Source organism: Oncorhynchus nerka, linkage group LG16 (assembly GCF_034236695.1).
Source record: "Oncorhynchus nerka isolate Pitt River linkage group LG16, Oner_Uvic_2.0, whole genome shotgun sequence".
NCBI lineage: Eukaryota > Metazoa > Chordata > Actinopteri > Salmoniformes > Salmonidae > Oncorhynchus > Oncorhynchus nerka.
This window is the reverse complement of record NC_088411.1, coordinates 36,268,301-36,294,326: the sequence shown is the minus strand read 5'-3', so window position 1 is coordinate 36,294,326 and position 26,026 is coordinate 36,268,301. Positions and strand designations below refer to the sequence as shown.

At 45.1% G+C, this 26,026-nt stretch overlaps 2 protein-coding genes across 4 annotated transcripts in view; one reads left to right on the top strand and one right to left on the bottom strand.

The window, feature by feature from the left end:
• The window catches only part of LOC115144506 (caskin-2-like), a 92,184-nt gene extending 83,165 nt beyond the window's left edge, over positions 1 to 9,019 (top strand). For 2 of the 3 annotated variants that reach the window (XM_065002661.1, XM_065002660.1), the window contains exons 18-21: positions 1,221 to 1,359; positions 1,596 to 3,837; positions 4,125 to 4,217; positions 7,735 to 9,019. In XM_065002661.1, coding sequence (XP_064858733.1) covers positions 1,221 to 1,359; positions 1,596 to 3,837; positions 4,125 to 4,217; positions 7,735 to 7,831 — 2,571 coding nt within the window. In that variant the 3' untranslated portion in view covers positions 7,832 to 9,019. Of the gene's footprint in view, positions 1 to 1,220; positions 1,360 to 1,595; positions 3,838 to 4,124; positions 7,459 to 7,734 lie in introns of those variants that run through there. The other variant, XM_065002662.1, reaches the window with a different exon arrangement.
• Positions 9,020 to 10,363: 1,344 nt separating this feature from the next.
• LOC115144448 (Na(+)/H(+) exchange regulatory cofactor NHE-RF1-like) overlaps positions 10,364 to 26,026 on the bottom strand; it is a 32,817-nt gene continuing 17,154 nt past the window's right edge. Inside the window, exons 2-6 of the mRNA XM_029685501.2 lie at positions 20,061 to 20,231; positions 18,367 to 18,520; positions 14,208 to 14,254; positions 12,256 to 12,366; positions 10,364 to 11,809 (exon numbers count right to left, since the gene is read on the bottom strand). Of these exons, the coding sequence (XP_029541361.1) occupies positions 11,663 to 11,809; positions 12,256 to 12,366; positions 14,208 to 14,254; positions 18,367 to 18,520; positions 20,061 to 20,231 (630 nt within the window). The 3' untranslated portion in view covers positions 10,364 to 11,662. The remainder of the gene's footprint in view (positions 11,810 to 12,255; positions 12,367 to 14,207; positions 14,255 to 18,366; positions 18,521 to 20,060; positions 20,232 to 26,026) is intronic.

Sequence of the window (26,026 nt, the reverse complement as noted above, 5' to 3'; positions counted from 1 at the left end):
CTCTTTCTTTCTCTCTCTTTCTCTCTCTGTCCATCTCTTTCTTTCTCTCTCTTTCTCTCTCTGTCCATCTCTTTCTCTCACTCTCTGTCCATCTCTTTCTTTCTCTCTCTGTCCATCTCTTTCTTTCGCTCTCTTTCTCTCTCTGTCCATCTCTCTCTCTCTCTGTCCATCTCTTTCTCTCACTCTCTGTCCATCTCTTTCTTTCTCTCTCTATGTCCATCTCTCTCTCTCTCTCTCTCTCTCTCTCTCTCTCTCTGTCCATCTCTTTCTTTCTCTCTCTGTCCATCTCTTTTTTTCTCTCTCTTTCTCTCTCTGTCCCTCTCTCTCTCTCTCTCTCTCTCTCTCTCTGTCCATCTCTTTCTTTCTCTCTCTTTCTCTCTCTGTCCATCTCTCTCTCTGTACATCTCTCTCTCTCTCTCCTCCGTCTCTCTCTCTCTCCTCGGGCTCGCTTTCTCTCTCCTCCGGCTCTCTCACTCATCGCTCTACTCCCTCTCTCTCTCCCCCCTCTCTCAATTCAATTCAAGGGGCTTTATTGGCATGGGAAACATGTTAACATTGCCAAAGCAAGTGAGGTAGATAATATACAAAAGTGAAATAAACAATAGAAATTAACAGTAAACATCACACATACAGAAGTTTCAAAACAATAAAGACAATCTAAACAGTCAGAAGTCCTCTCTCAATTAAATGCTCTCTCTCCTCCCTCTTTCTCTCCTCCCTCTCTCTCTCTCCTCCCTCTCTCTCCTCCCTCTCTGTCCATCTCTCTCTCTCTGTCCATCTCTCTCTCTCTGTCCATCTCGCTCTCTCCTCCCACTCTCTCTCCTCCCTCTGTCCATCTCTCTCCTCCCTCTCTGTCCATCTCTCTCCTCCCTCTCTGTCCATCTCTCTCCTCCCTCTCACTCTCCTCCCTCTCTGTCCATCTCTCTCCTCCCTCTCTCTGTCCATCTCTCTCCTCCCTCTCTCTCTCCTCTCTCTCTGTCCATCTCTCTCTCTGTCCATCTCTCTCTCTGTCCATCTCTCTCTCTGTCCATCTCTCTCTCTCCTCCCACTCTCTCTCTCCTCCCTCTGTCCATCTCTCTCCTCCCTCTCTGTCCATCTCTCTCTCTCTCTGTCCATCTCTCTCTCTCTCTGTCCATCTCTCTCTCTCCAATTGAATTAAATGTAATAAATGCTTTATTTTAGTTTTTCTCTCTCCCCATCTCTCCCTCTCTCTCTGTCAGTCTGAGCTGTCAGAGTGGTTGCGTGCGATCGGTCTCCCTCAGTACCAGAAGAGACTGTGTGAGAATGGTTATGACACCATCAGCATCGTCAAGGATATCACCTGGGAGGACTTATCAGAGATAGGAATCACCAAGCTGGGTAAGAAATCCTCACACTCTTCACATTGCAAGGTCACATTGTTTAGTTTAAGTGCATCTGTGTGTCAGCAGTGTATGTGAGACCTCTTGAACACCCCCTTTTCATTATGACAGCCTTGCTGTTGACAACCAATCAGCAACCTTTCTAACCACTTGTATACAAAAATAACTGTTCATGAAGTTCTTTGTTTTCTGCTATTTGTGTTCCTAGCATTTGTGTTCTTCTGTCTCTCTCAGGTCATCAGAAGAAGCTGATGTTAGCCGTGAAGCGTTTATGTGACCTGCATCGTTCTCGTCACCATGCCAACGGCTCCGACACGCTCCGGCATAAACCTACCACGGTGGCTATTGAGCCCCCCGAGATCCCCTACGACTGCTGCCCCCTTTCCCCTCACACCCCCAGGACACCCTTCCCCTCATTCCATGACAGCGAGCTGAGCACAGAGGTACAGAACACCATGATGGGGAGGGCAGCAGGAGGAGGAGTGGAGAGAGGGGGGTTTGGGATGGGTGTGAGGGAGAGCATTAGCCAGGAGAGCATCGGAACGTGCTCCCGCGGATCTGGGAATTCTGGAAAATCGGGGAATTTTACGGGATATTCCCAAGAGCTTCACCAACAGACTCTGGCATCGGCTGGAGTGCACAGTCGCTCGGACGAAAGCTTGGGAGGAGGGGGAAGGAGACAGGGGGGAGGAGGTAGTCCAGGGAGAGACCGACAGAGACTCACAGAGGTGTGGCCAGACCAGAAGCGCCACCCCCAGCCACCCACTAAACTACCCATCACCCCCCTCACCCCTCCTCTCACCCCCAGCTCGATGCCCCGCTTCGCCTACCCAGCCGTGCATAGTAAACCCAAACCTTGCAAGACCCCTGCCCACCCCCACCCCTTCTCCTCTCCCCAGGCCTCCCCCACACAGAGGGCCTTCAACTACCTCCACACCCAGGAAGGAGGAACCTATATGTGCCAACGTGGTCTACCCAAGCCCCAGGCTGGAGCAATCCCCCTCCCAGGACAAGGCCTCAACACAGAGGCTCTCAAGAAACGCACCCAGAGTCTGTCCCGCTACGCCCTGTCAGATGGGGAACCGGAAGACGACGAGTCATCGCTGCAGGAATCCGTCCCTCCGGTGACCATGCCCTCGTACGCAACACTAGGACGCAAAACAGGCTGCGGCCAATCAAATTCCTCCGCCGTCCAACGCCACATCAGCCGGAGCCACTCATTCGCTGTCCGCTCTCGCCGCAAAGGCCCGCCCCCACCGCCACCTAAGAGGATGAGCTCGGTGAGTGGCAGCCAGGCCAGTGAATCAGGAGTGGCAGTAGTGTCAGAGCAGGTGGAGGTGGGAGGGGTGGAGACAGAGAGTGCAGGCAGTGTGAGAAGCATCGCAGCCAGGCTACAGGGGTCCAGGCCCGGGGGCAGCCCCTCTAAGGGGGTAGCGTTACCCTCCCCTCGCACCCCCACCCTCGCCTCCCACAAACCTGTACCCGCTCTGGGGCTGGGAGGCCTGAGGAGGATGGGTGGCGAGCGGAGGGATAGAGATGGAGGGATAGAGAAAAGCCCAGAAGAGGAGGAGAGAGTGCAGAAGGATGGTTCAGTATTGGAAAACTCTACATCACCTCAGAGTAGCTCCAAGGAGAACCTCCCTTTTGCGGAGGAGGGCAACCTCACCATCAAACAGCGGCCCAGGATGGGAGCAGGCTTCCGGTCAGACCCTGAAATCCAACCCCAGGCTTCTCCAGAAGACCCAAAAATGCAGGCCCCAAAGTCCTTGGGGGTCCCTGAGTTCAACCTCAAAGAGTCGGACACGGTCAAACGACGGCGTCAGCCCAAAGACCGGGAAACACACACACTGGACGACGGACACACACAGCCACACACACACAGCCGGTCCAACGGCTTCCACACACACACAAACGGAGACAAGCAAGAGGAGGAAGCAGGTGTGAAGTCAGGGAGCTGTTTACAGAGAACAGAATCGACAGGGAAATGCCAGAAACCACCCCTGTCCTCCAAACCAACCAGCCCTGTCCTCAAACCTGTCCTCACCCCTATACCAGCCACTCAACAGAAGACAGCGACAGGCAGCACACAGAACCATATAACATCCAGTCAAAATACACACACAACCACCTGTATACCAGGCAATCCACAGAAACCAGTAACAGCAACCAAAGCAGGCATTCAGCAGAGAACAGTAACATCCAGGCCAACGAATCAGATGCCTGCTACTGTCTCTGCCTCTACACTTCCCCAGCTCAGCTCATCCATAACCTCAGCCCCTACAGCCCAGGCAACCCGCGCTTCATCCTACCGCACCTTGGTGCCTCCAGGCCAGGCAGGGAGAGCAGGAAAGGCCCAGGCTGGTGAGGCCTGCTCGGAGGTGTTGGTTCAGAGGAGGCTGGTTGAGACCAACACGTCACTGGAGGCAGCGCTGAAAGTTGTAGAGAGAAAAACGTCTCAGGATGACTGCACTGACGGGTAAGACACACACACACACACACACGTGCAGGCAGACACACACACACACGCGTGCAGGCAGACACACACACACACACACACACACACACGTACAGGCAGACACACACACACACGTGCAGGCAGACACACACACACACGTGCAGGCAGACACACACACACACATGCAGGCAGACACACACACACACACACACACACACACACGTACAGGCAGACACACACACACACGTGCAGGCAGACACACACACACACACAGACACTGTGTTAACACTCTCCTCTTTGTTTCCCAGTGGCAGCAGCACAGTGAAAGCAGCAGGGAATATCCTGGATGACATCGGCAACATGTTTGATGACCTCGCCGACCAACTGGATGCCATGTTGGAGTAAATACCTCCTCTTCACTCAAGGCAACCTGAATAGGACCCGTAGGATTGGGTTGCAAATTGCACCCTCTTCCCTATAGAGCCCTGGTCAAAAGAAGTGCACTATATAGGGAATAGGGGGCCATTTGGGATGCATCGCTTGAATTGATTAGACTGATGCACTGATCTGCATGTTTCATAGGGTGGATGAGAGAAAGTAGGAGCCGGGAGAGGAAGAGGGGGCAAGTGAAAGGGCGAAGAGGGGGCAATGGGTTGAAGAGAGCAGTCACAATGTGGAGAACCTCTGACTGCACTTGAAAGAGTGTGGATATCATTAACACACACATCGGGACTTGCCTTAACTGGAGCGCATAACCCTGGATCAATGGTTTTGCTTGGCAAAAACAGCACAATAACAAATAACAATTTACTGTGTTTTATGACATAGAGCACGGGTTTATGACATAGAGCACGGGTTTATAACATAGAGCACAGGTTTATGACATAGAGCACGGGTTTATGACATAGAGCACGGGTTTATAACATAGAGCACAGGTTTATGACATAGAGCACGGGTTTATGACATAGAGCACGGGTTTATGACATAGAGCACGGGTTTATGACATAGAGCACGGGTTTATGACATAGAGCACGGGTTTATAACATAGAGCACGGGTTTATAACATAGAGCACGGGTTTATGACATAGAGCACGGGTTTATGACATAGAGCACGGGTTTATGACACAGAGCACGGGTTTATGACACAGAGCACGGGTTTATGACACAGAGCACGGGTTTATGACACAGAGCACGGGTTTATGACACAGAGCACGGGTTTATGACACAGAGCACGGGTTTATGACACAGAGCACGGGTTTATGACACAGAGCACGGGTTTATGACACAGAGCACGGGTTTATGACATAGAGCACGGGTTTATGACATAGAGCACGGGTTTATGACATAGAGCACGGGTTTATGACACAGAGCACGGGTTTATGACACAGAGCACGGGTTTATGACACAGAGCACGGGTTTATGACACAGAGCACGGGTTTATGACACAGAGCACGGGTTTTATGACATAGAGCACGGGTTTATGACATAGAGCACGGGTTTATAACATAGAGCACGGGTTTATGGCATAGAGCACGGGTTTATGACATAGAGCACGGGTTTATGACATAGAGCACGGGTTTATGACACAGAGCACGGGTTTTATGACATAGAGCACGGGTTTATGACATAGAGCACGGGTTTATAACATAGAGCACGGGTTTATGGCATAGAGCACGGGTTTATGACATAGAGCACGGGTTTATGACATAGAGCACAGGTTTATGACATGGAGCACAGGTTTATGACAGAACAAGTGGCTTTGCTACATCTTTGCTCTGAGCCAACCAGATTTTACCACAAAGGGAATACGGGTCCATGTTTAACATTTATTGTAAATTATATCATATTCTCGTCTTAAACAACCCAATCTTATGTTGTGTGTCAATATTATTAACATGAGACTCTTAAATGTTACTGAAAACTGAGATTTTGTTGTTTTTACGTTGCATTTTTTTGTTTTACAAAGGGACCTATTCTCTTCAAAATATACTATACGTGATGTTAGGAGTAACTATGGTAATTAGAAAAGTACTTTGTAAATAAATAAATACAAGTTTTATGATAACATGTAATATATTCTGAACAAACGCAACTTTTTCAAATCAAAATGTATTTGTCACATGCGGCGAATGGCAATGTGAGTAGTCTGGGTAGCCATTTGATTAGCTGTTCAGGAGTCTTATGGCTTGGGGGTAGAAGCTGTCTAGAAGACTCTTGGATCTAGACTTGGCGATCCGGTACCGCTTGCCGTGCGGTAGCAGAGAGAACCGTCTATGACTAGGGTGGCTGGAGTCTTTGACAATTTTCAGGGCTTCTTCTGACACCGTCTGGTATAGAGGTCCTGGATTGCAGGAAGCTTGGCCCCGGTGATGTACTGGGCCGTTCGCTGGGAGAGGTTGTTGTCCTTGCACCACACGGTCAGGTGTCTAACCTCCCTATAGGCTGTCTCATCGTTGTCAGTGATCAGGCCTACCAATGTTGTCATCAGCGAACTTAATGATGGTGTTGGAGTTGTGCCTGGCCGTGCAGTCATTCCTTTTGTCCAGGGGTGAAAGGGCACTGTGGAGTGCCAATAGAGATTGCATCATCTGTGGATCTGTTGGTGCGGTATGCACATTGGAGTGGGTCTAGGGTTTCTGGGATAATGGTGTTGATGTGAGCCATGATCAGCCTTTCAAAGCCTTTCATGTCTACAGACGTGAGTGCTACGGGTCTGTAGTCAGTTAGGCAGGTTACCAGTTGGTTAGCGCATGCTCGGAGTACAAGTCTTGGTAATCCGTCTGGCCCTGCGGCCTTGTGAATGTTTACCTGTTTAAAGGTCTTACTCACATCAGCTTCGGAGAGCGAAATTACACAGCCATCTGGAACAGCTGGTGCTCTCATGCATGCTTCAGTGTTACTTGCCTTGAAGCGAGCATAGAAGTAGTTTAGGTCGTCTGGTAGGTTCATGTCACTGGGCAGCTCTTGGCTGTGCTTGCGTTTGTAGTCTGTAATGGTTTGCAAGCCCTGCCACAGTGCAGTAGGATTAGATCTTAGTCCTGTATTGACGATTTGCCTGTTTGATGGTTCGTCGGAGGGCAGTGTGGGATTTCTTATAAGCTTCCGGGTTAGTCATACTCTTTGAAAGGGGCAGCTCTCTCTTTAGCTGTTGCCTACAATCCATGACTTCTGGTTTGGGTATGTATGTATGTACAGTCACTGTGGGGATCACGTCCTGTATGCACATTTTTTAAAAGCCAGTGACTGATGTGGCTGAATATTCAAGTCTGTACTATCAAAACATTCCTGTTGTTTAGCATCTGCTTCTTCTGACCACCTTTTAATAGACTGAGTTACTGGTGCTTCCTGCTTTAATTTTTGCTTGTAAGCAAAAATCCGGAGGATAAGAATTATGGTCAGATTTGCCAAGTGGAGGGCGAGCTTTGTACGCGTCTCTGTGTGTGGAGTAAAGGTGGTCTAGATGTTTTCCCCCTCTGGTTGCACATTTAACATGCTGATAGAAATTATGTAAAACCGATTTTAAGTTTCCCTGCATTAAAGTCCCCAGCTACTAGGAGCGCCGCCTCTGGATGAGCGTTTTCCTGTTTGCTTATGGCCGTATACCCCTCATTGAGTGTGGTTTTAGTGCCAGCATCAGTCTGTGGTATGTACGAAAAATACAGCTGAAAACTCTCTAAGTAGATAGCGTGGTCTACAGCTTATCATGCAACAATTTCACCGATTTTACTGAGAATTCAACAGGTGTAGACCTTAACGTGAAATGCTTACAGTTCATATAGGAAATCAGTCAATTGAAATATATTCATTAGGCCCTAATCTATGGATTTCATATGACTGGGCAGGGGTGCGCCAATCAGAATGAGTTTTTCCCAACAAAATGGCTTTATTACAGACAGAAATACTCCTCTGTTTCATCAGCTGTCCAGGTGGCTGGTCACAGAAGATCCCGCAGGTGAAGAAGCCGGATGTGGAGGTCCTGGGCTGCGGTTATGAGGCCGGTTGGACGTACTGCTAAATTCTCTAAAACGACAGAGGCAGCTTATGGTAGAGAAAAACATTATCTGGCAGCAGCTCTGGTGGATATTCCTGCGGTCAACATGCCAATTGCATGCTTCTTCAAAATTCACACATCTATGGCATTGTGTTGTGTGACAGAACTGCACCTTTTAGAGTGCCCTTTTACTGTTGCCAGCACAAGGTGCACCTGTGTAATGATCGTGCTGTTTAATCAGCTTCTTGATATGCCTGTGCAGGTGGAGGGATTGTCTTGACAAAGGAGAAATGCTCATTAAGTTTTTGTGCATATGGAACATTTCTGAGATGTTTAATTTCAGCTCATGAAGCAGGAACCAACACATTACATGTTGCATTTATATTTTTGTTCAGTGTAGTATATTCTTGATTGTTTGTGAGGTGTGAAAACACTTAAATGTATCTAAAATATGTATTACATTATATTAAATTCCATGTATGTTTGACCAAAGTGGAAAGGGGGGTACTTTGTAAAGCACTATTGTCAAATGAAGGTGCAAGTCTTCAGGTCCAGCTGAGCTGTGGAAGGTGTTAGTGTATGTGACGCGTCAGCTGTGTACACACCAATACATTACAGTAGAACAGTCTTGGATGGTTCTAATCTACTGCATAGCATCAACTTCTTTGCTTTGAACCGAGCTGTACTACTGTAACCTACAGTAAGCCCTGACATAGTAACAAACACAAACCGAGCTGTACTACTGTAACCTACAGTAAGCCCTGACATAGTAACAAACACAAACCGAGCTGTACTACTGTAACCTACAGTAAGCCCTGACATAGTAACAAACACAAACCGAGCTGTACTACTGTAACCTACAGTAAGCCCTGACATAGTAACAAAACACAAACCGAGCTGTACTACTGTAACCTACAGTAAGCCCTGACATAGTAACAAAACACAAACTGAGCTGTACTACTGTAACCTACAGTAAGCCCTGACATAGTAACAAAACACAAACCGAGCTGTACTACTGTAACCTACAGTAAGCCCTGACATAGTAACAAACACAAACCGAGCTGTACTACTGTAACCTACAGTAAGCCCTGACATAGTAACAAACACAAACCGAGCTGTACTACTGTAACCTACAGTAAGCCCTGACATAGTAACAAACACAAACCGAGCTGTACTACTGTAACCTACAGTAAGCCCTGACATAGTAACAAACACAAACCGAGCTGTACTACTGTAACCTACAGTAAGCCCTGACATAGTAACAAACACAAACCGAGCTGTACTACTGTAACCTACAGTAAGCCCTGACATAGTAACAAACACAAACCGAGCTGTACTACTGTAACATACAGTAAGCCCTGACATAGTAAAAAACACAATCTGAAACTTTGTGTTCCCACTTGTTTGGAAAACTGTGGGGTGGGTCTTGGCAACTGTAACTGCCATTTTAATTCTGTGGTAACACCGTGCCACCCCCAAAACCAAACACAAGGGGGCGGAGTTGAGCCCATTTCAGTGACGGTTTGTTGAAGAGAAAGCGGCTTCCGTATGTATTTAACTTTTATGACAATGCACTGTTACAATCGACTGACTTTTCGTGTGGAGTTAAAACAAACTTGTATTTCATCCAACCGTTTGTATGCATCTTCTCTGTCATGTCAATAATGTATTTATATTATAGTTCATAAAAACATTCCATGATTCTAGCATTGTAGTCATTACATAGCTGTGGTATTTAACAGTTTTGTGCTTAATATTCTCTCGTGACGCTGCTTCTGTTTCACGCACTGTCTTATTACTTTGGTCAGATAGGGATTAGGGTGCCATTTGGGATGGACACTATTTAGTGCACCTTTTGAGTAGTGCTCTAAATAGGGATTAGGGTGCTATTTGGGAATTGTGACGCAGTCACAGTTACTCGAGCATTAAACAGCCAGTATAGTCAGATTATGCAGTACAATACCCATCAATACTGTACTTATAGTTCGGTCACCCAAATTAAATATTGGTTTCATGACCCTGTAAAAGGTGACACCGCAATGCATGCTTTGTTCACCTGACCACTGTCTCCAAATGCTAATTTATGTGATTTGGGTGAACTATTACTCAAACTGTTTGTACTGTACACAACCTTAACCACAGTGTTAGTAAGTACAATGTATTTACAGTAAAGTGACATTCTCACGGCAGAACATTGTTTTAGATCTGACTTGCTGATTGGTCTGTTCTAGAGCAGCGTTTCCCAAACTGGGTCCTGGGGACATCAAGGGGTACACGTTTAGTTTTTTTGCCCTAACGCTACATAGTTGATTTGAATCAGCTGTGTAAGACGAAAAATCCAAACCGTGCACCCCATGGAGTCCTCAAGACCCAGCTTTGGAAACGCTGCTCTAAAACACTAGCCCTAGACTTGCTGATTGATCAATACACGCCCACCGGCTTACTCTTTACAACAGTATAAAGGAGAATTTATACTAACGCGGTCATTTTCCTTTGAGATCCCACAGAGAATGCCTTCCCTCACACACACACACACATTAAAAAAGACAAAAGACATGTTTGATACCACATTTATACCATCATCCTAAAGACATTTGACAACTCAGCCCTTGTACCGTACACAGCCAGTAGCGCTCCAGGACCAGAGCGGGGTCTGATACACTAACGCCCTGGACCAGAGCTGACACATATACAGTAGGCTAACACTCCCGTCAACCCAGAGAGATTCTGGAACAGTCTTCAAACAAATTGAGGATTTCTTTCTATAAGACGGAAATTGTATTTTGAGTTATGTACAAATCTAGAAGACACAATCTCGTCATTCTTTAAAACGATGAGACATAGGCAGGACAAAAAGTTTAATCACAACGATAAAAATACCGTAAGATTTTACAATAGTGATGATTGAACACCAGTTTGGACAGGTTAACTTTACAGTTAAACAACAGCTTACTTTGGGTTAACATCTAGAACCACATACCTCAGTCCCTTTAACCAAAATGTGACCCAACAATGATTGTCACATATAGAACAGAGAATCTCATGTATTCTGAATGAGTTCTACAGTCTAAGAATTGACATGTCAACATCTTCAAAAAGATATGGTAGTACACCAGTGGTCAGCATTAGAATGACACATTTCCTGAACAAATTCAGTGATATCTGCTAACCAGACCTCTCATTAAGCGGTGGTCAGACGATGGTCTTGTATTGCTAAAGAATTCAGATGGTTAGTCATTCATTAAGGGCTGGGTTTCATCCATATCGCAGAAGATCCAGGTTCAAATGTAAAGGTCATTTCCGATTGTGTCGTATACAGTGTTTACTGTGAATGCAGTCTCCGCAAACGCAGGAAAATTCACTTACTTTAGATTGAGAAATAACTCGGATCTTCCACCATACAGATTGAATCCAGCGATCAGGCAGAAATACTAAACATGAAAGTCTCTGGAAAGAAGTTTTGATTCATCCCGAAAAACTCAATCACTCCCAGCTTGCTATTAGCTAGCTCGTGATTCTACAAGGAAGTATAGCAACCAATCAGATTGCAGATAGACTGACAATAAGATTCAACACACCTTCATGACACACACATTCATTTCTTATTTCCATATATTTCATCATCTTTGATTTCTTCATCATCCTACTAGATGGAAACTATACAATGTTTATTATGCAGGAGTGGAGTTTCAATTATTTATTTTTTATTGAAAAAAAAATAAAGTGGAAACCCCCTCAATTAGCACATGAAAATCACAAAACATTAACACTGTTCATGTCGTACATTGTGTGTCTGCTTGAGAGAGAGAGCAAAAGAAGGAGTGAGGGCGAGAGAAAGGAGGAAGGAAAGGTGATTTATAGGTTGCTGAAGAGTTCGTTCCTCTTGCTCCAGTCCATGGCAGGGGCCTTCTTGGACGAGCGTTTCTGGTGAGCTCTCTCCTTGGCCTGGGCTAGAGACATGCTGAGGCTCGCATTCGGCTCCTTAACCGGAGGCATCCGGACCTAGAGAGAGAGAACATTATGCGTTACTCCATACGTAAAACTGCCACGGGGGGACCCACAATATTCAAAACAGGTTGATTCAATAAATGTAGAAAAGGTTGGGGGTCGGGATAGAATATGCATATGCAATGGTAAAATGTGTAGAATTGCAAGAAAATGTATTTAAAAAGGCAACATTTTCCATCAGCCTCATAACAAAATTTGTGGAATTGCATCAGTAAAACTACATGACTGATACGGTTTTCAAAATACCCCTCGAGGCCATAAAGTCATGTAGAATAGCAGGAACTTTTTGATATTATAACAATTCACAGGAATATTTACATAAGACTCAGTCATCTTTTGTATCTTCTGAATATTTATCTTGATGATTAGTGACGACTTATCCTTCCACTTATACTGGGTTTTCAAAACACCCTGCTCATTGCACGCACACACACACACACCTCTGGTGGAGGGGTGCTGGCAGTGGATGTTGGTAGAGAGGCAGTGGAGGTGGTGCTGGATGTCGATGCACTGACAGACACCTTAGGCTTTGCTGCTACCTTACCATCCAGCTGTAGAGATAAGAGACAAACACACTATAAACACAGCTTACACCTTACTGTTCAACTGTACAGACATACACACCTTGATTACCTGCATCACTCACACATCAGCTAAACACACCTCAGAAACATACAGCACGTTGTCATCACTGCCATCACCAGTGGGTGTGATCATCACTGTGGCCACTAGGGGTCGGGATTCACCTTGTGGTACCCTACTCACAGCAACCTGTGTGATTCTATTATCTGGCTGAGACAACACACCAACACTGATCACTGTGGTCACTAGGGGTCGGATTCACCTTGTGGTACCCTACTCACAGCAACCTGTGTGATTCTATTATCTGGCAGAGACAACACACCAACACTGATCACTGTGCAGTCTTTTATTTGCTGCTGAACATTGACACCCATTCTCATTGACGGGCTGTAGTGGAGCAGGTTGAGAGTTTCCAAGTTCCTTGGTGTCCACATCACGAACAAACTAACATTGTCCAAGCACACCAAGACAGTTGTGAAGAGGGCACGACAAAACCTATTCCCCCTCAGGAGACAAAGGATTTGTCATGGGTCCTCAAAAGGTTTTACAGCTGCACCATCGAGAGCACTGGTTGAATCACGGTCTGGTATGGCAACTGCTCGGCCTCCGACCCAAGGCACTACAGAGGGTAGTACGAACGGCCCAGTAAATCACTGGAGCCAAGCTGCCTGCCATCCAGGACCTCTATACCAGGCGGTGTCAGCAGAAGGCCCTAAAAATGGTCAAAGACTCCAGCCACCCTAGTCATAGACTGTTCTCTCTGCAACCGCAAGGCAAGTGGCACCGGAGCACCAAGTCTAGGTCCAAGAGGCTTCTAAACAGCTTCTACCCCTCGCTGTTGTCATCTATGCATAGTCACTTTAATAACTCCACCTACATGTACATATTACCTCAATTACCTCGACTAACCCGCACATTGACTCTGTACCGGTACCCCCCCCCCCGTCTCTTGTCTCGCTATTATTATTTTACAGCTGCTCTTTAATTACTTGTTACTTTTATTTTTTTATTCTTATTTTTTAACTGCATTGATGGTTAGGGGCTCGTAAGTAAGCATATCATTGTATACACCGGTTGTATTTGGCCATTGTGACTAATAAAATGTGATTTTGATTTGATCACCTGCTCAGAGACATTATAATGCGTATGTTCTCTACTCTCAGCTCTGTCGCCCTGAGTTAGTGGGATAGTCGGATAGTTAGCCATCTCATCTCATTAGCATAATCTCCAGCACGCCTCAGGAATTACAGAGGCTCCCAATCCCAGAGAGAGAGAGCGAGCACACTGGCCCACTGTCCACCGCTCTGATCCGACAGTTACCATGGTGACAGGGTCAGCCACGATATCGTCGCTGCCAATCCCCTAGGCTCGTTCCCAGGGTGTCATTGGCTTCTTTGCCAGTCAGGGGCAAATCTTATTGTGCGTCCCAAATGGCACCCCATTATCTATTAAGTGCACTGCTTTTGACTAGAGCCCAATGGGTAAAGGGGACAGGGTGCCATTTTGGGACACAGCGTTAGTGTCACTGCTTTAGATTGGTCTGCTCTCAATGAGGTGTGATTATAGTGAGTGGTTACTACCACACCTCCATCTTATCTAGCCAAGGGCTTATTTAGGTTTCTGATTTACCAATTCAAGCTCTGAATCATGTGAATGTTTACGGCAGAGCGAGAGAAAGAACATTAGGTCTAGGATGAGTGATTGTTGAGGAAAGTTTTCCCAGGAGAACCGTCCTAATCTCTATCCAGGAATGTCCACTTTGGTGATAAGAGCCCGAGAGAAGTGCCCCCCACCCCCCCACACTCCTCACCTCCTCTTCTTCTGCTCCTCCATTGGACACAGGTTCAGGAAGAGGTCCTAGAGGAAACAGACAAAAAGCCAAATCAGCTGACCGGTTCTGTGGAACAATAGTTTAGTCACCATTGTGGATAAGCAATAGTGATATTACGCACACACACACACACACACACACACCACATTCAAAAGTTTGGAGTCACTTAGACATTTTTTGTCTACTAACATCAAATTGATCAGAAATACAGTGTAGACATTGTTAATGTTGTAAATAACTACTGCATCTGGTAACTGCTTTTTTTTTTAAAGAATATCTACAGAGGCCCATTATCAGCAACCATCACTCCTGTGTTCCAATGGCACGTTGTGTTAGCTAATCCAAGTTGATCATTTTAAAAGGCTAATTGATCATTAGAAAATCCTTTAGCAATTATGTTAGCACAGCTAAAAACTGATTAAAGAAGAAATAAAAACTGGCCTTTAGACTAGTTGAGTATCTGGAGCGTCTGCATTTGTGGGTTCGATTAGGCTCAAAATGGCCAGAAACAAAGACCTTTCTTCTGAAACTCATCAGTCTGTTCTTGTTTCGAGAAATGAAGGCTATTACATGCGAGAAATTGCCAAGAAACTGAAGATCTTGTACAACGCTGTGTACTACTCCCTTCACAGAACAGCGCAAACTGGCTCTAACCAGAATAGAAAGAGGAGTGGGAGGCCCCGGTGCACAACTGAGCAAGAAGAGTGTCTAGTTTGAGAAACAGATGCCTCACAAGTCAACTGGCAGCTTCATTAAATAGTACCTTCTAGGCAGAGTTGCAAAGAAAAAACCATATCTCAGACTGGCCAATAAAAATAAAAGATTAAGATGGGCGAAAGACCAGACATTGTACAGAGGAACCCTGCCTAGAAGGCAAGCATCCTGGAGTCGCCTCTTCACCGTTGAGACTGGTTTTGTATATGGACACCCCTTCAAATTAGTGGATTCTGCTATTTCAGCCACACCCATTACTGGCAGGTGTATAAAATCGAGCACACAGCCATGCAATCTCCATAGACAAACATACCGAAGAGCTCAGTGACTTTCAAAGTGGCACCGTCATAGGATGCCACCTTTCCAACAAGTCCGTTCATAAAGTTTCTGTCCTGCTAGAGCATGTCCCGGTAAACTGGAAGTACTGCTATTGTGAAGTGGTAACGTCTAGGCGCAACTACCGCTCAGCCGCAAGCCACACAAACTCACAGAGCGGGACCACAGAATGCTGAAGAGTGTCGAGCATAAAAATAGTCTGTCCTCGGTTGCAACACTCACTCCAAACTGCTTCTGGAAGCAATGTCAGCACAAAAACTGTTCGTCGGGAGCTTCATGAAAATGGGTTTCCATGGCCAAGCAGCAGCACACAAGCCTAAGATCACCATGTGCAATGACAAGCGTCAGCTGGAGTGGTGTAAAGCTCGCCGCCATTGGACGAAAGGGAAACACGTTCTCTGGAGTGATCAAATCAAAGTTTGTCACGTGTGCCGAATAGAACAGGTGTAGACCTTACAGTGAAACGCTTACTTACAGGCTCTAACCAACAGTGCGGAGAAAAAAAGTGTGTGTGTGTGTGTGTGTGTGTATAAGTAAAAAATAAAACAGTATTTTTACAGACAGTTGAAAATAAGAGGAGGAAGGCTATATACAGTCACCGGTTAGTCAGGCTTATTGAGGTAGTATGTACATGTAGGTATCGTTAAAGTGACTATGCATATATGATGAACAGAGAGTAGCAGAAGCGTAAAAAGAGGGGTTGGCAGATCGGTGTGGAAGAACTTGACTGGCCTGTACAGAGCCCTGACCTCAACCCCATCGGGATGAATTGGAAAACCGAAAATGAGCCAGGCCTATATCGCCCCAACATCAGTGCCCGACTTCACTAATGCTCGTGGCTGAATGGAAGCAAATCACTGCATTACATTTTCCAACATCTAGTGGAAAGCCTTCCCAGAAGAGTGGAGGCTGTTATAGCAGCAAAGGGGGGGGACCAACTCCATATTAATGCCCATGATTTTGGAATGAGATGTTCGACGAGCAGGTGTCCACATACTTTTGGTCATATAGTGCAGTTCTTCATTGGAATCACAGTCCTTTTCTGTCCTGCATGATGTCAGTGTTATTGTTGACTAATTAGTACTGTGGAAATGTGATATACCTGAATAAAGGGTTGGACTTTAGTGCCTGACTCTTCTGTCCCAGATCTTAAGGGACTTTTGCATCCTCCACACCCCAGCTGTCACCATGAATACTGTTGCCATGACTTCATCTTCAAAGAGAAGGCTATTGGCTTGGTCTAGGTTTTTTGATAGTCCGAGTCGATATTCACGTAATAATATGCGATTCCTGTCGACCAACAAATTGAGGAAAACAAAACATTCTTTCTCCGTTGACCCACATTGTAAAAGAGCCACCTTCGTTGTACAGAAATAACAAAACATGCTGAAAAGCTGTTGTTCAATGTACATGCAACCTGGTCAGAAATACCCAACTACAGTTCGTAATACTCCTAATGTAGGGAAATAGAGCCAGCGAGAAGAGTCTGTGGCTTCAGGTTATTTGATGTGGGAGACTGGGGACTGTGTCCAAGTAGGCTACGATGGGCATAGAAAACATTTCACCACAGGTAAGACATATAAACTTGTTCAGTATAGTATTGTAATTCTACTCACTTTATTGTCCATTTGTTTGTGTTGTTGGTTTTGACTACCTTAATGTTACGGTCAGTAGCTAGCTAGTATTCACTCACGTGGCTGCTAGCGCCGTCATGGAACGGGCATGAGGGAAGCCATGGTCACCAACCGATTGATCTTCTAGTCGATCAACAAACGTTTCTATAGAAAAGCCAACAAAGGTTTTCACTCCTTTCTGATGTGATGTGTGTTGTGTTGTTGGCGGTAGATGCACTTGACTCAGAAGCCCTGCGCACCACGTGTTGCCGTTTCATCTGTCTGAGAAGACAAACTGCCTACCCAGCGGACTGGGAGACATGTTGCTAAACCGAGTGCTGCCTACTGTGCTGGCCGTTGGACAGCTCAAATCACCATGCCTACAGCTTCCACGACCAGCTAAATTTAATACTAGCCAACGTGAGATTTTATAACTTTTAAAACCTTGACCAGAGAGAGATTGTCAAAGAATACAGCAAAGAGCTGCTGTTTGAGTTTTGTCTTTAATATTTTATTCAGCACCGTCAACTGTTTTTAGTCAACATTATTATAAAACGTGCTTCTCCCTACTTCCCCTCACACTGCAGCAGCAATGAATGAGTAGCCAAGTCCATTGATGGCCCTGCGTTGTTATTAGTATTAGCAGCTGGTCGTGTCTATTTTTAATACCTAGGAATATTTAACTTTCTCTGGTCATAAGAACAACATGAATTTGTGCGATGCGACTCTTTTTTCACAATTGGGTAGAAGACATGTTCCCTCTCTCTGGTCAGTCTACCAGAGGAAAGGAAGGAGGGATCCTCTGCTGCTCTCTCCCTGAGAATAACAATACTGGCAGGCCAGGCATATAGCCAATATGATGTGATAATGTATTAGGCCTGCTACAAAAAGCTCATTCCTTACAGAAGTCTTTTTATTAGGTTCATGTTACGTCTTGAAACAATTCTGAGCGTTAGATCTCGGCTCGCTTTTTGACTACTAAAGTGACCTTGAACATGTTCTAAGTAGTGGGAATACCCGGCAGCCATTTTGAAAAGTCATCTTCAGACATGTTTTACATTTCTTCAAATGTAGTTTTGTAATAGACCAAATCAACCAAACAAGAAAACTGTGTTTGAAAAAAGGTGACGTTTTTGCTGTGACCCAATGGTGTAACCTAGGTAACCACAGGTTTTTTTTCACCACAAGCGGGCTGCGATGTTCTATCTAATACCGACTGGGACTATGGCCAGCCAGCTAGTCCTCCACCCCCAACTCCAGTTTAATCATTAACTTCAACAAGGCCACTGTGTGTACGTTTGGAGAGAGATAGTACTACTTGACAACAAGTAGTACTTACATGGAAGTCTAGCACTTCCTTAATCCTTCCTAGTCTATTTCTACTGAACTAATCTATGACCAAATGACCGAAGGATTCACAGGAATCTGCCCGACAAGCGTTTTTCCAAGGATATAGTGTGTGTGTGTGTGTGTACCTGTGAGGTGGGCCTCAGTAGGAATGACGTTGCAGCTGTTGAAGAAGGCTTCTGCTTCACGATCCACCACCAGTAGACTGGTCTCATCTCCCCCGGCCTTAATGGCTGCTACGACCTCACTGTGCTGCATCCCTACTACCGACATACTGTTAACCTGGTTAGAGACAGAGAGACTGTTAACCTGGTTAGAGACAAAGAGACTGCTAACCTGGTTAGAGACAAAGAGACTGCTAACCTGGTTAGAGACAGAGAGACTGCTAACCTGGTTAGAGACAGAGAGACTGTTAACCTGGTTAGAGAGACATACTGTTAACCTGGTTAGAGAGACATACTGTTAACCTGGTTAGAGACAGAGAGACTGCTAACCTGGTTAGAGACAGAGAGACTGTTAACCTGGTTAGAGACAGAGAGACTGCTAACCTGGTTAGAGACAGAGAGACTGCTAACCTGGTTAGAGACAGAGAGACTGCTAACCTGGTTAGAGACAGAGAGACTGCTAACCTGGTTAGAGACAGAGAGACTGCTAACCTGGTTAGAGACAGAGACTGTTAACCTGGTTAGAGACAGAGAGACTGCTAACCTGGTTAGAGACAGAGAGACTGCTAACCTGGTTAGAGACAGAGAGACTGCTAACCTGGTTAGAGACAGAGAGACTGCTAACCTGGTTAGAGACAGAGAGACTGCTAACCTGGTTAGAGACAGAGAGACTGCTAACCTGGTTAGAGACAGAGAGACTGCTAACCTGGTTAGAGAGACATACTGTTAACCTGGTTAGAGACAGAGAGACAACGAGAGAGAGACAGAAAGTTTTTTTTAAGTACAGCTGTCCAGTACATTCACCATGATGACAGAGAACAGTGAGACAATATAGTTGTTATGGGTGGTCATCTCTTGGAAGTTTAAACTGAATTAAACGGTTAGGGACGCTGTAGGAAGCACCCTAGTAGGAACTCCCCACTGCTATAGGACCCAGTGCTGCCTGTTGAATTCCAACAGGAGAAAGTCAGAGGTGGGAATATCGTTTAGAATCAATTCAATCTCACAGACTTCCATAGTGATCACACAATAGAGCAGAGCCCTGGTACACTCTATCGCTGATCCCAGTCTGTGTACACCATACCTAAGAACGGTAGCTCACAAACGTTTCCCTGGTTAGTAGAAAGCATTAGACTTACAGCCTTGACCTTTGTCAGACACGGTTTGAAGTCAGTGTAATTGGAGTGTAATTCAAGTCAGAGACAGACAGTGGTCGTATTACGACATGGGGACCAAGGCCCCGAAAAACAACGGTATCAAGGACTGTTTCCCCGTCACACTAACACAACTGGCCTTGAAAAACCCTCTGTTTTTGTGTCTCTCCCTCCCCCCTGCACACAAAGTCACTTCCCAACAGTGCATTACCTAATCCCAGTACTGATTACCATTCCCACTCTGCCACTGATGTAATGAGATTACAACACAAAAATTCATCCTCAAGGCCAGCACAACTGTCTGATTGTCATATCAATGCCTTACATACAAGAGAAGACATGTCTGTACAAGTTGATAAAGGTGAAGACAAATAGTACCAGAAGAATATTGCACTGCATTGCTAATATGGTTCAGGGATGAGAGCAGGGATGTGCTGCTGGGTAGTTGGCTTTATAAAAACGTCCTGTACAGAGTCTCTGTTTGTACAGTAAAGATATACGTACCTGTACTATCTTGTCCTGCGGTTTGAGGCCAGCCTTGTCAGCAGGAGATTCCTCGTCCACAGCTCTAATGTACTGGCCCGGTTTAGACTTCTCACTGTGCAAGTTGAAGCCATAGCCCGTCACACCCTTCTTCATCGAGCACAGACGAGGACGCAGCTCTGCCTTCGAGTCCTACAGAGAAAACAGATCTTGTTAAGCACATATCTATACATAGAGAGAGTGAGACAGCAAGAGAGAGAGAGAGACAGAGATAAAGCATGTCTAGTTCAGCACATCTCTATGCTGTTACATGGAGAGAGCAGATCTATACCTCTACAAAGAGCAAAATAGCAGATTGCTCATCACAAAGAGAACAATTAGCACAAACTCCACATTTAAAGCATCAGTTGACCTGGAATGGATATTTTAAAAATGTAGTATACCATTAGTGTGACAGATCAAGACGGACTGGATTCTAGCGTTCAACAACCATCCGAAGACCAAGAGAGAAATAGGCAAGGTTCCTGTTCTCAATGAATTAGAGAACACTCCGTGACAGGTTTACACCAGAGACAGGGAGCTGGGACAATTAAAACGTCGCCCCGTGTCATTTTATTAGTGCAAATGTGGAACATAGACGGCTAGCAAGGGAAAACGGACATGAAGCTATTGGACCTAGTGCACTGCTGTTACTAAATACTCACCAAGCAAGCATCATTTAGTTTCTTTACGAACACTATAGCTCTTCCAAGTAGGGTTGCCAACAGTTCGTATTAGCCGGGATGTCCCTTATATTGGGCTAAATTGGTGCCGTTTTTTTTCATCCAATCACAGTATAGCGTAAACACGGCAATTCCTGTAGTCATTTCGGTTGTTGTTCGGTCGGTTTGGCATATCAAGGAAATATGGATAAACCTGCAAAAAAGACAAGAAAAAAAAAATACTGCAGCTACAACAAACAACGGCAAGCAAAAAAGACGTGGGTTCAGCCTGTCAGTGGTGACTCGACAAAAGCTTTCTGTACTTTATGCGGTCGGGAATTCTCAATTGGCCATGGAGGGGAGAATAACCACAGAAATGCACAAGAAGGCCTCGCTAGCTAAAAAGGTGCTAGCAATATTGGTTCATTTTTCGTGACGTCTTGCCGCGATTTTTGTCATTTTCCGCAGTAAGTGAAGCCTCGTCTATGTACCATACGGTTAAACACGGACTCCGCTACAACAGCACTGACTGTCTTGTTATGGTCAACGGTGCTTGGTTTCATGACTCAAATGTTGTGAAGTTGATGCACTTGGGAAGAACGAAAGCGGAGATGATTACAATTAGTTTTGGATGGTCTGTCCCCGAATGAAGGTGAGCCCGTGTATTTCTCAGTTGCCAGTGATGCCTCAAACAAGGGAATCAGAAAAATGTTTCCAGTGTGTGTGAGATATTTCTCTGTCTGATGGAGTGTGAAATTCTGCGACATGTTTGCACCACGATGGCTCGCTCTTCAATCCAGCTGTCGACCGTCTCCTGCAAAGCTGGCCAGCTCTTACGTCATACTTCAGGTCCCTTGGGGAGTCCTGTCCTGTGGCATTGAAGAGTATTTTTTAGTATGAAGAAAAAACAGAAGCTGCTGAGATTTATCTGTGATTTTTCCACAACGTAGGGTGTGTTTTTGACCAACTCGTAAAAAAGCTGGAGGAAACAACACTCTGCATCACAGATGTTTACGAGGAAGTCAAACAGTTTAAAATGAAGATGCTTCAGGGGAAACGGGACAGCTTTTTTGGATACAAAACCAAGCAGCTGATGGACAAACAATTGTCATCACAAAGGTCCAAGCAGCAACAGGACTTTGAGGGTCTATGACACTGTCATTACATACATTGACAAGTAGTTTGATTTCTCACCAGAAAATGTAATGGTGGAACTGAAACCAGTCGACCTCTGAGGAGCTCTCCTTCACTGACCTGGAGCGGGTGGTGGTTGCCCTCAAAATGACAGAGACAGTCATACTGACCAACTCTGAAGAGTTTTGTGTTAGCCGGGAGGAAATACAGAAAGCCAGACAGGATACCACAAAATACACCAGTGAGAAGTGGGTGGCAGTTTTCCAAAACCTCGGGAAAGCCAACTTGATCAACATGTTCAGGATTGTCTCATTTGTCCTCAGTGTGCCAGGCTCAAATGCCTTTGTAGAGAGGATTCTGTCTGATGACCATTAAATGGTGTGACTCAAAAAACAGATGCAGCACAGAGCTGATCAAAATTAACAAAATTAAATATCTGAACTGCGACTTGTCATGGAAGGACTTCTCTCTGGCTATGCAACAGGACTGCTTGACTCAGTCTAGAGCAGCAAAAATATCCATGGAAGAAGTAGACTTGGAGTGATTCATGCCTCTCTTTTCCTCTTTTGCATTTGAAATGTTTTGTCTGCTGTCAAGTTCCAAACTGAGATTTCTTTGATCATTTATTTTGAGGTTTGTTTACATAATGATACAGTTTTAGTACAGCTATAGGCTAAACGGAATATAAGAATGTTTTTCCTTTCCAATTAAATAAGAACATTGAATATACACTTTCACACAACACCACACCCACACCACCGTGGCACCGTGCACTGGCACGCCACCTTTTGGCCCTTATTTGGTAGTGAGAAAGTTGGCAACCCTACCGCCAAGCTCCATACTTGCTTCTACATACTATAGTTCTATGAATATGAACAGTAGGATAATACTGTATCTAAGAGGAGCAGTTCAGACTCCAGGCTGTGATTGTAAAATAGAATTTGTTCTTAATTGACCTGCCTGGTAAAATAAATATGAAAAAACACCTGTGTGGCTTGGGTTGTGTGCGAGCATCCGTTAAACTCTGTCTCAAGTCAGTGACAAGGCTTGCTAGAGAGTCTAGCTGGGCTCTGGACTGGTGTTCAATGTAACGGACTAATCCAGGAGTGGTCATACGCTAGACTAAGCATTTAATCCCACTAGAGGTGGAGACAGGCTAACAGCTACATAGGAGTGCAGTAGCAGAAAAGGGAATGAATGGGGTTAAGAGCACAGCCAGAGAGAGGTTGCAAACCTAACCTCCATGTTGGCACCAACCAAACCCTCTATGCAAAACATTCTCATTCAGAACCAGAATGCAATTGTTCTTGGAACTTTTGATACCAATATGTCATCCATTAGAATTCTAAGTTAGCAGAATTCTCTAAATGTATATGGCTGTGCTATGGTTCAACACTAATGAGAATAGCAGGGGAAGACAGGAAATGTACATTTATTGAGCCAGGTTGAGGACAAGTCGTTTTGGGGAAGGGCAAAAACCGCCCTGATTGGTGTTAAATCCCATTTCAATCATAACTAATGGAACAGATAAGATGCTGTAAAGGTGGAGACTTTACGACCAGTGGATATATAGAGGCCTATATCTATTTTGCATACAACAGTAATGACAGAACAATCATATAAAAAAGTACTCCTCCTCCACTGATAAAAAGGGCTGTTCCAGAGATTGTTGCTCTGTAATCGTTAGTCACCTGTTAATAATTATCTGTTACCAACCTTAAGAGCAACCTTTGCATCCTGAACGTCCACCCATGTGATGTGTCTCCCTGCTGTAGAAAACTTGCAGAAAATAAACCCAGTTTATATGATTCATATCCTGCCTCCCAAATGACACCCTATTAATTATGGGCCCTGGTCACAAGTAGTGCACTATATTGGAAATAGGGGTCAGTTTGAGAGTCAACCACAGAATATGATTGGTTTAATATCCTAAAATGGTCCGTGCAGAGTTGTTTCTGGCTGGGATGAACATGGAAGGACATTATTGAGCGTTTCATTGATTCACACATGGCTTCATAACCATTGACTGTTGAGGAAGACCAACACAGGCCGTATGACAGCTTCAGTACTGAATGGTACATTAAAACTATTACAACTCACAGTACAAAGGATGGAGGGCAGGACAATATCACATTCCTGACTGTCAAGTGTCAACATGAACATGTCAACAGTAATGATGTCAGACAAACATGATTTTGAATGTGGGAGCCACAAATAGTATGCACACGCACACCACACACAGAGAGAGAAGAAAGCACTGAGGGCCATCTAAGGTATCCAGTTAATACAAGCACAACAGAGAGAGAACCAGCCTATGAACCAGAAAGAGAAGAGAGAACCAGCCCGACACAGGAGGAGAGCAATGATATACCTCCCACCCCCTCACACATCCTGCTGGTGTCCGTCACTACGCCCATGTCTAGCTCCAATCCCAGGTCGTCCTCTGGGGGGACTGGGAGGCCAGGCAGGCTGACAATGAGAAGCTTTGTCCTGGGGAGATGGAGGCCTGAACCCCTGATCCCCAGCCAGCCGCTGTCACAGCAGAAATCTGCACTCAAAACTCTACGAGGGTGGTTTCCTCAGCCAGCTGCAGCCACAGCAAATACTCTCAATCTCTGATAGACAAGCAGTTGTAAATGGATTGATGTTTTGGGCGTGATTTGAGTGGTTTGTTTTGAGCTTTGGCAACACTAGTAGTGCCGACTTAAAACGGCACAGCTCAAAACGGCACAGCTCCAAGCATCCAAAACAAGCGCTTGTCTATTAAAGTACTCATTCAGCTTCAAGTATTTTGTTGAAGCTTTAAAATGCACCAGAGTTACAGAGCAGTGAGCTCTAAGCACTCAACCCACCAGCAGCAGCAGACTGTCACTCGTCTCACTACAGTACATCCAAAATGGCACCCTATTCCCTATATTGTGCCATAGGGCTCTGGTCAAAAGTAGTCCAGTATGTAGGGAATAGGGTGGCATTTGGGACAGATCCCAGTCTCTCCCTCTGTATTTGTCCAGGCTGTCGTGCGGTTTGCTGAAGCTGAGACTGGAACGGAGTAAATAGGCATTTTAACATCATAGAATTTAGCCAGTTGTAACTTGTGGAATAAACACAGGCTGGAATGAAGTTTTAATTCCATTTGAAATGCATTTTATTATTTTGGAACTTTTGTGAGTGTAATGTTTACTGTCTGCATTCAGGATTAGACCCAGCCCTTGAATAAGAAGAACATACCTACAATCTACCACACGTTAAGGGTGTGTGAGTGTTACACTGCCAGAAGGAGAACCATCTCCCCCATTGGAAACACATGTTAACATTGCCAAAGCAAGTGAAGTAGATAACAAACAAGTGAAATCAACAAAAAAAAAACAGTAAAACACTACACTCACAAAAGTTCCAAAAGAATAAAGACATTTCAAAAGTTATTGTATGTGCAAATAGTTCAAGTACAAAAGGGAAAATATGTCAACAAGTGGCAACAGGTCACAGATCTTGCTGCTGTGATGGAACACTGTGGTATTTCACCCAGAAGATATAGGAGTTAATGAAAATTGGATTCGTTTTCAAATTATTATACTTTAAGGCACATATGTCAGAGTCAAGGCCCGCGGGCCACATCCGGCCCGCAAGAAGGTTTTTTACGGCCCCTGGGATGATCTTGATTTATTATTAGAACCGGCCCGCAGCAAGCCGGCAGCCCGCAGATCTTTTACACGCACCAATACTACATTTCCCACAATGCAAAGGTGACGCACCGAGCAGTAGGCTGCTTCATTTCAATATTTATTGGCACAGCAGTCGTCAGCATCACAGTAAAATTAACTTTCAGATACCCATCAAAAATGGCAAAACGGAAGGTGGATACTGAGAACCGGGGTTTCAAACAAGGTGGGAGTCGGAGTATATGTTCACGAAGGTAGCTGGAAAACCTGTGTGTCTTCTGTGTGGAGAAAGTGTGGCGGTACTGAAAGAGTATAATCTGAGACGACATTATGAAACGAAACACGCGGACAAAAACAAGAATATGGACATGGAACAAAGGCTACAAAAGGCAGAGGAATTAAAACGAGGCCTCAAATCTCGACAGGCTCTGTTCAAAAAAGCCAAATCACAAGGCCAGGCTGCTGTCAAGGCCAGTTTTATTTTGGCAGAAGA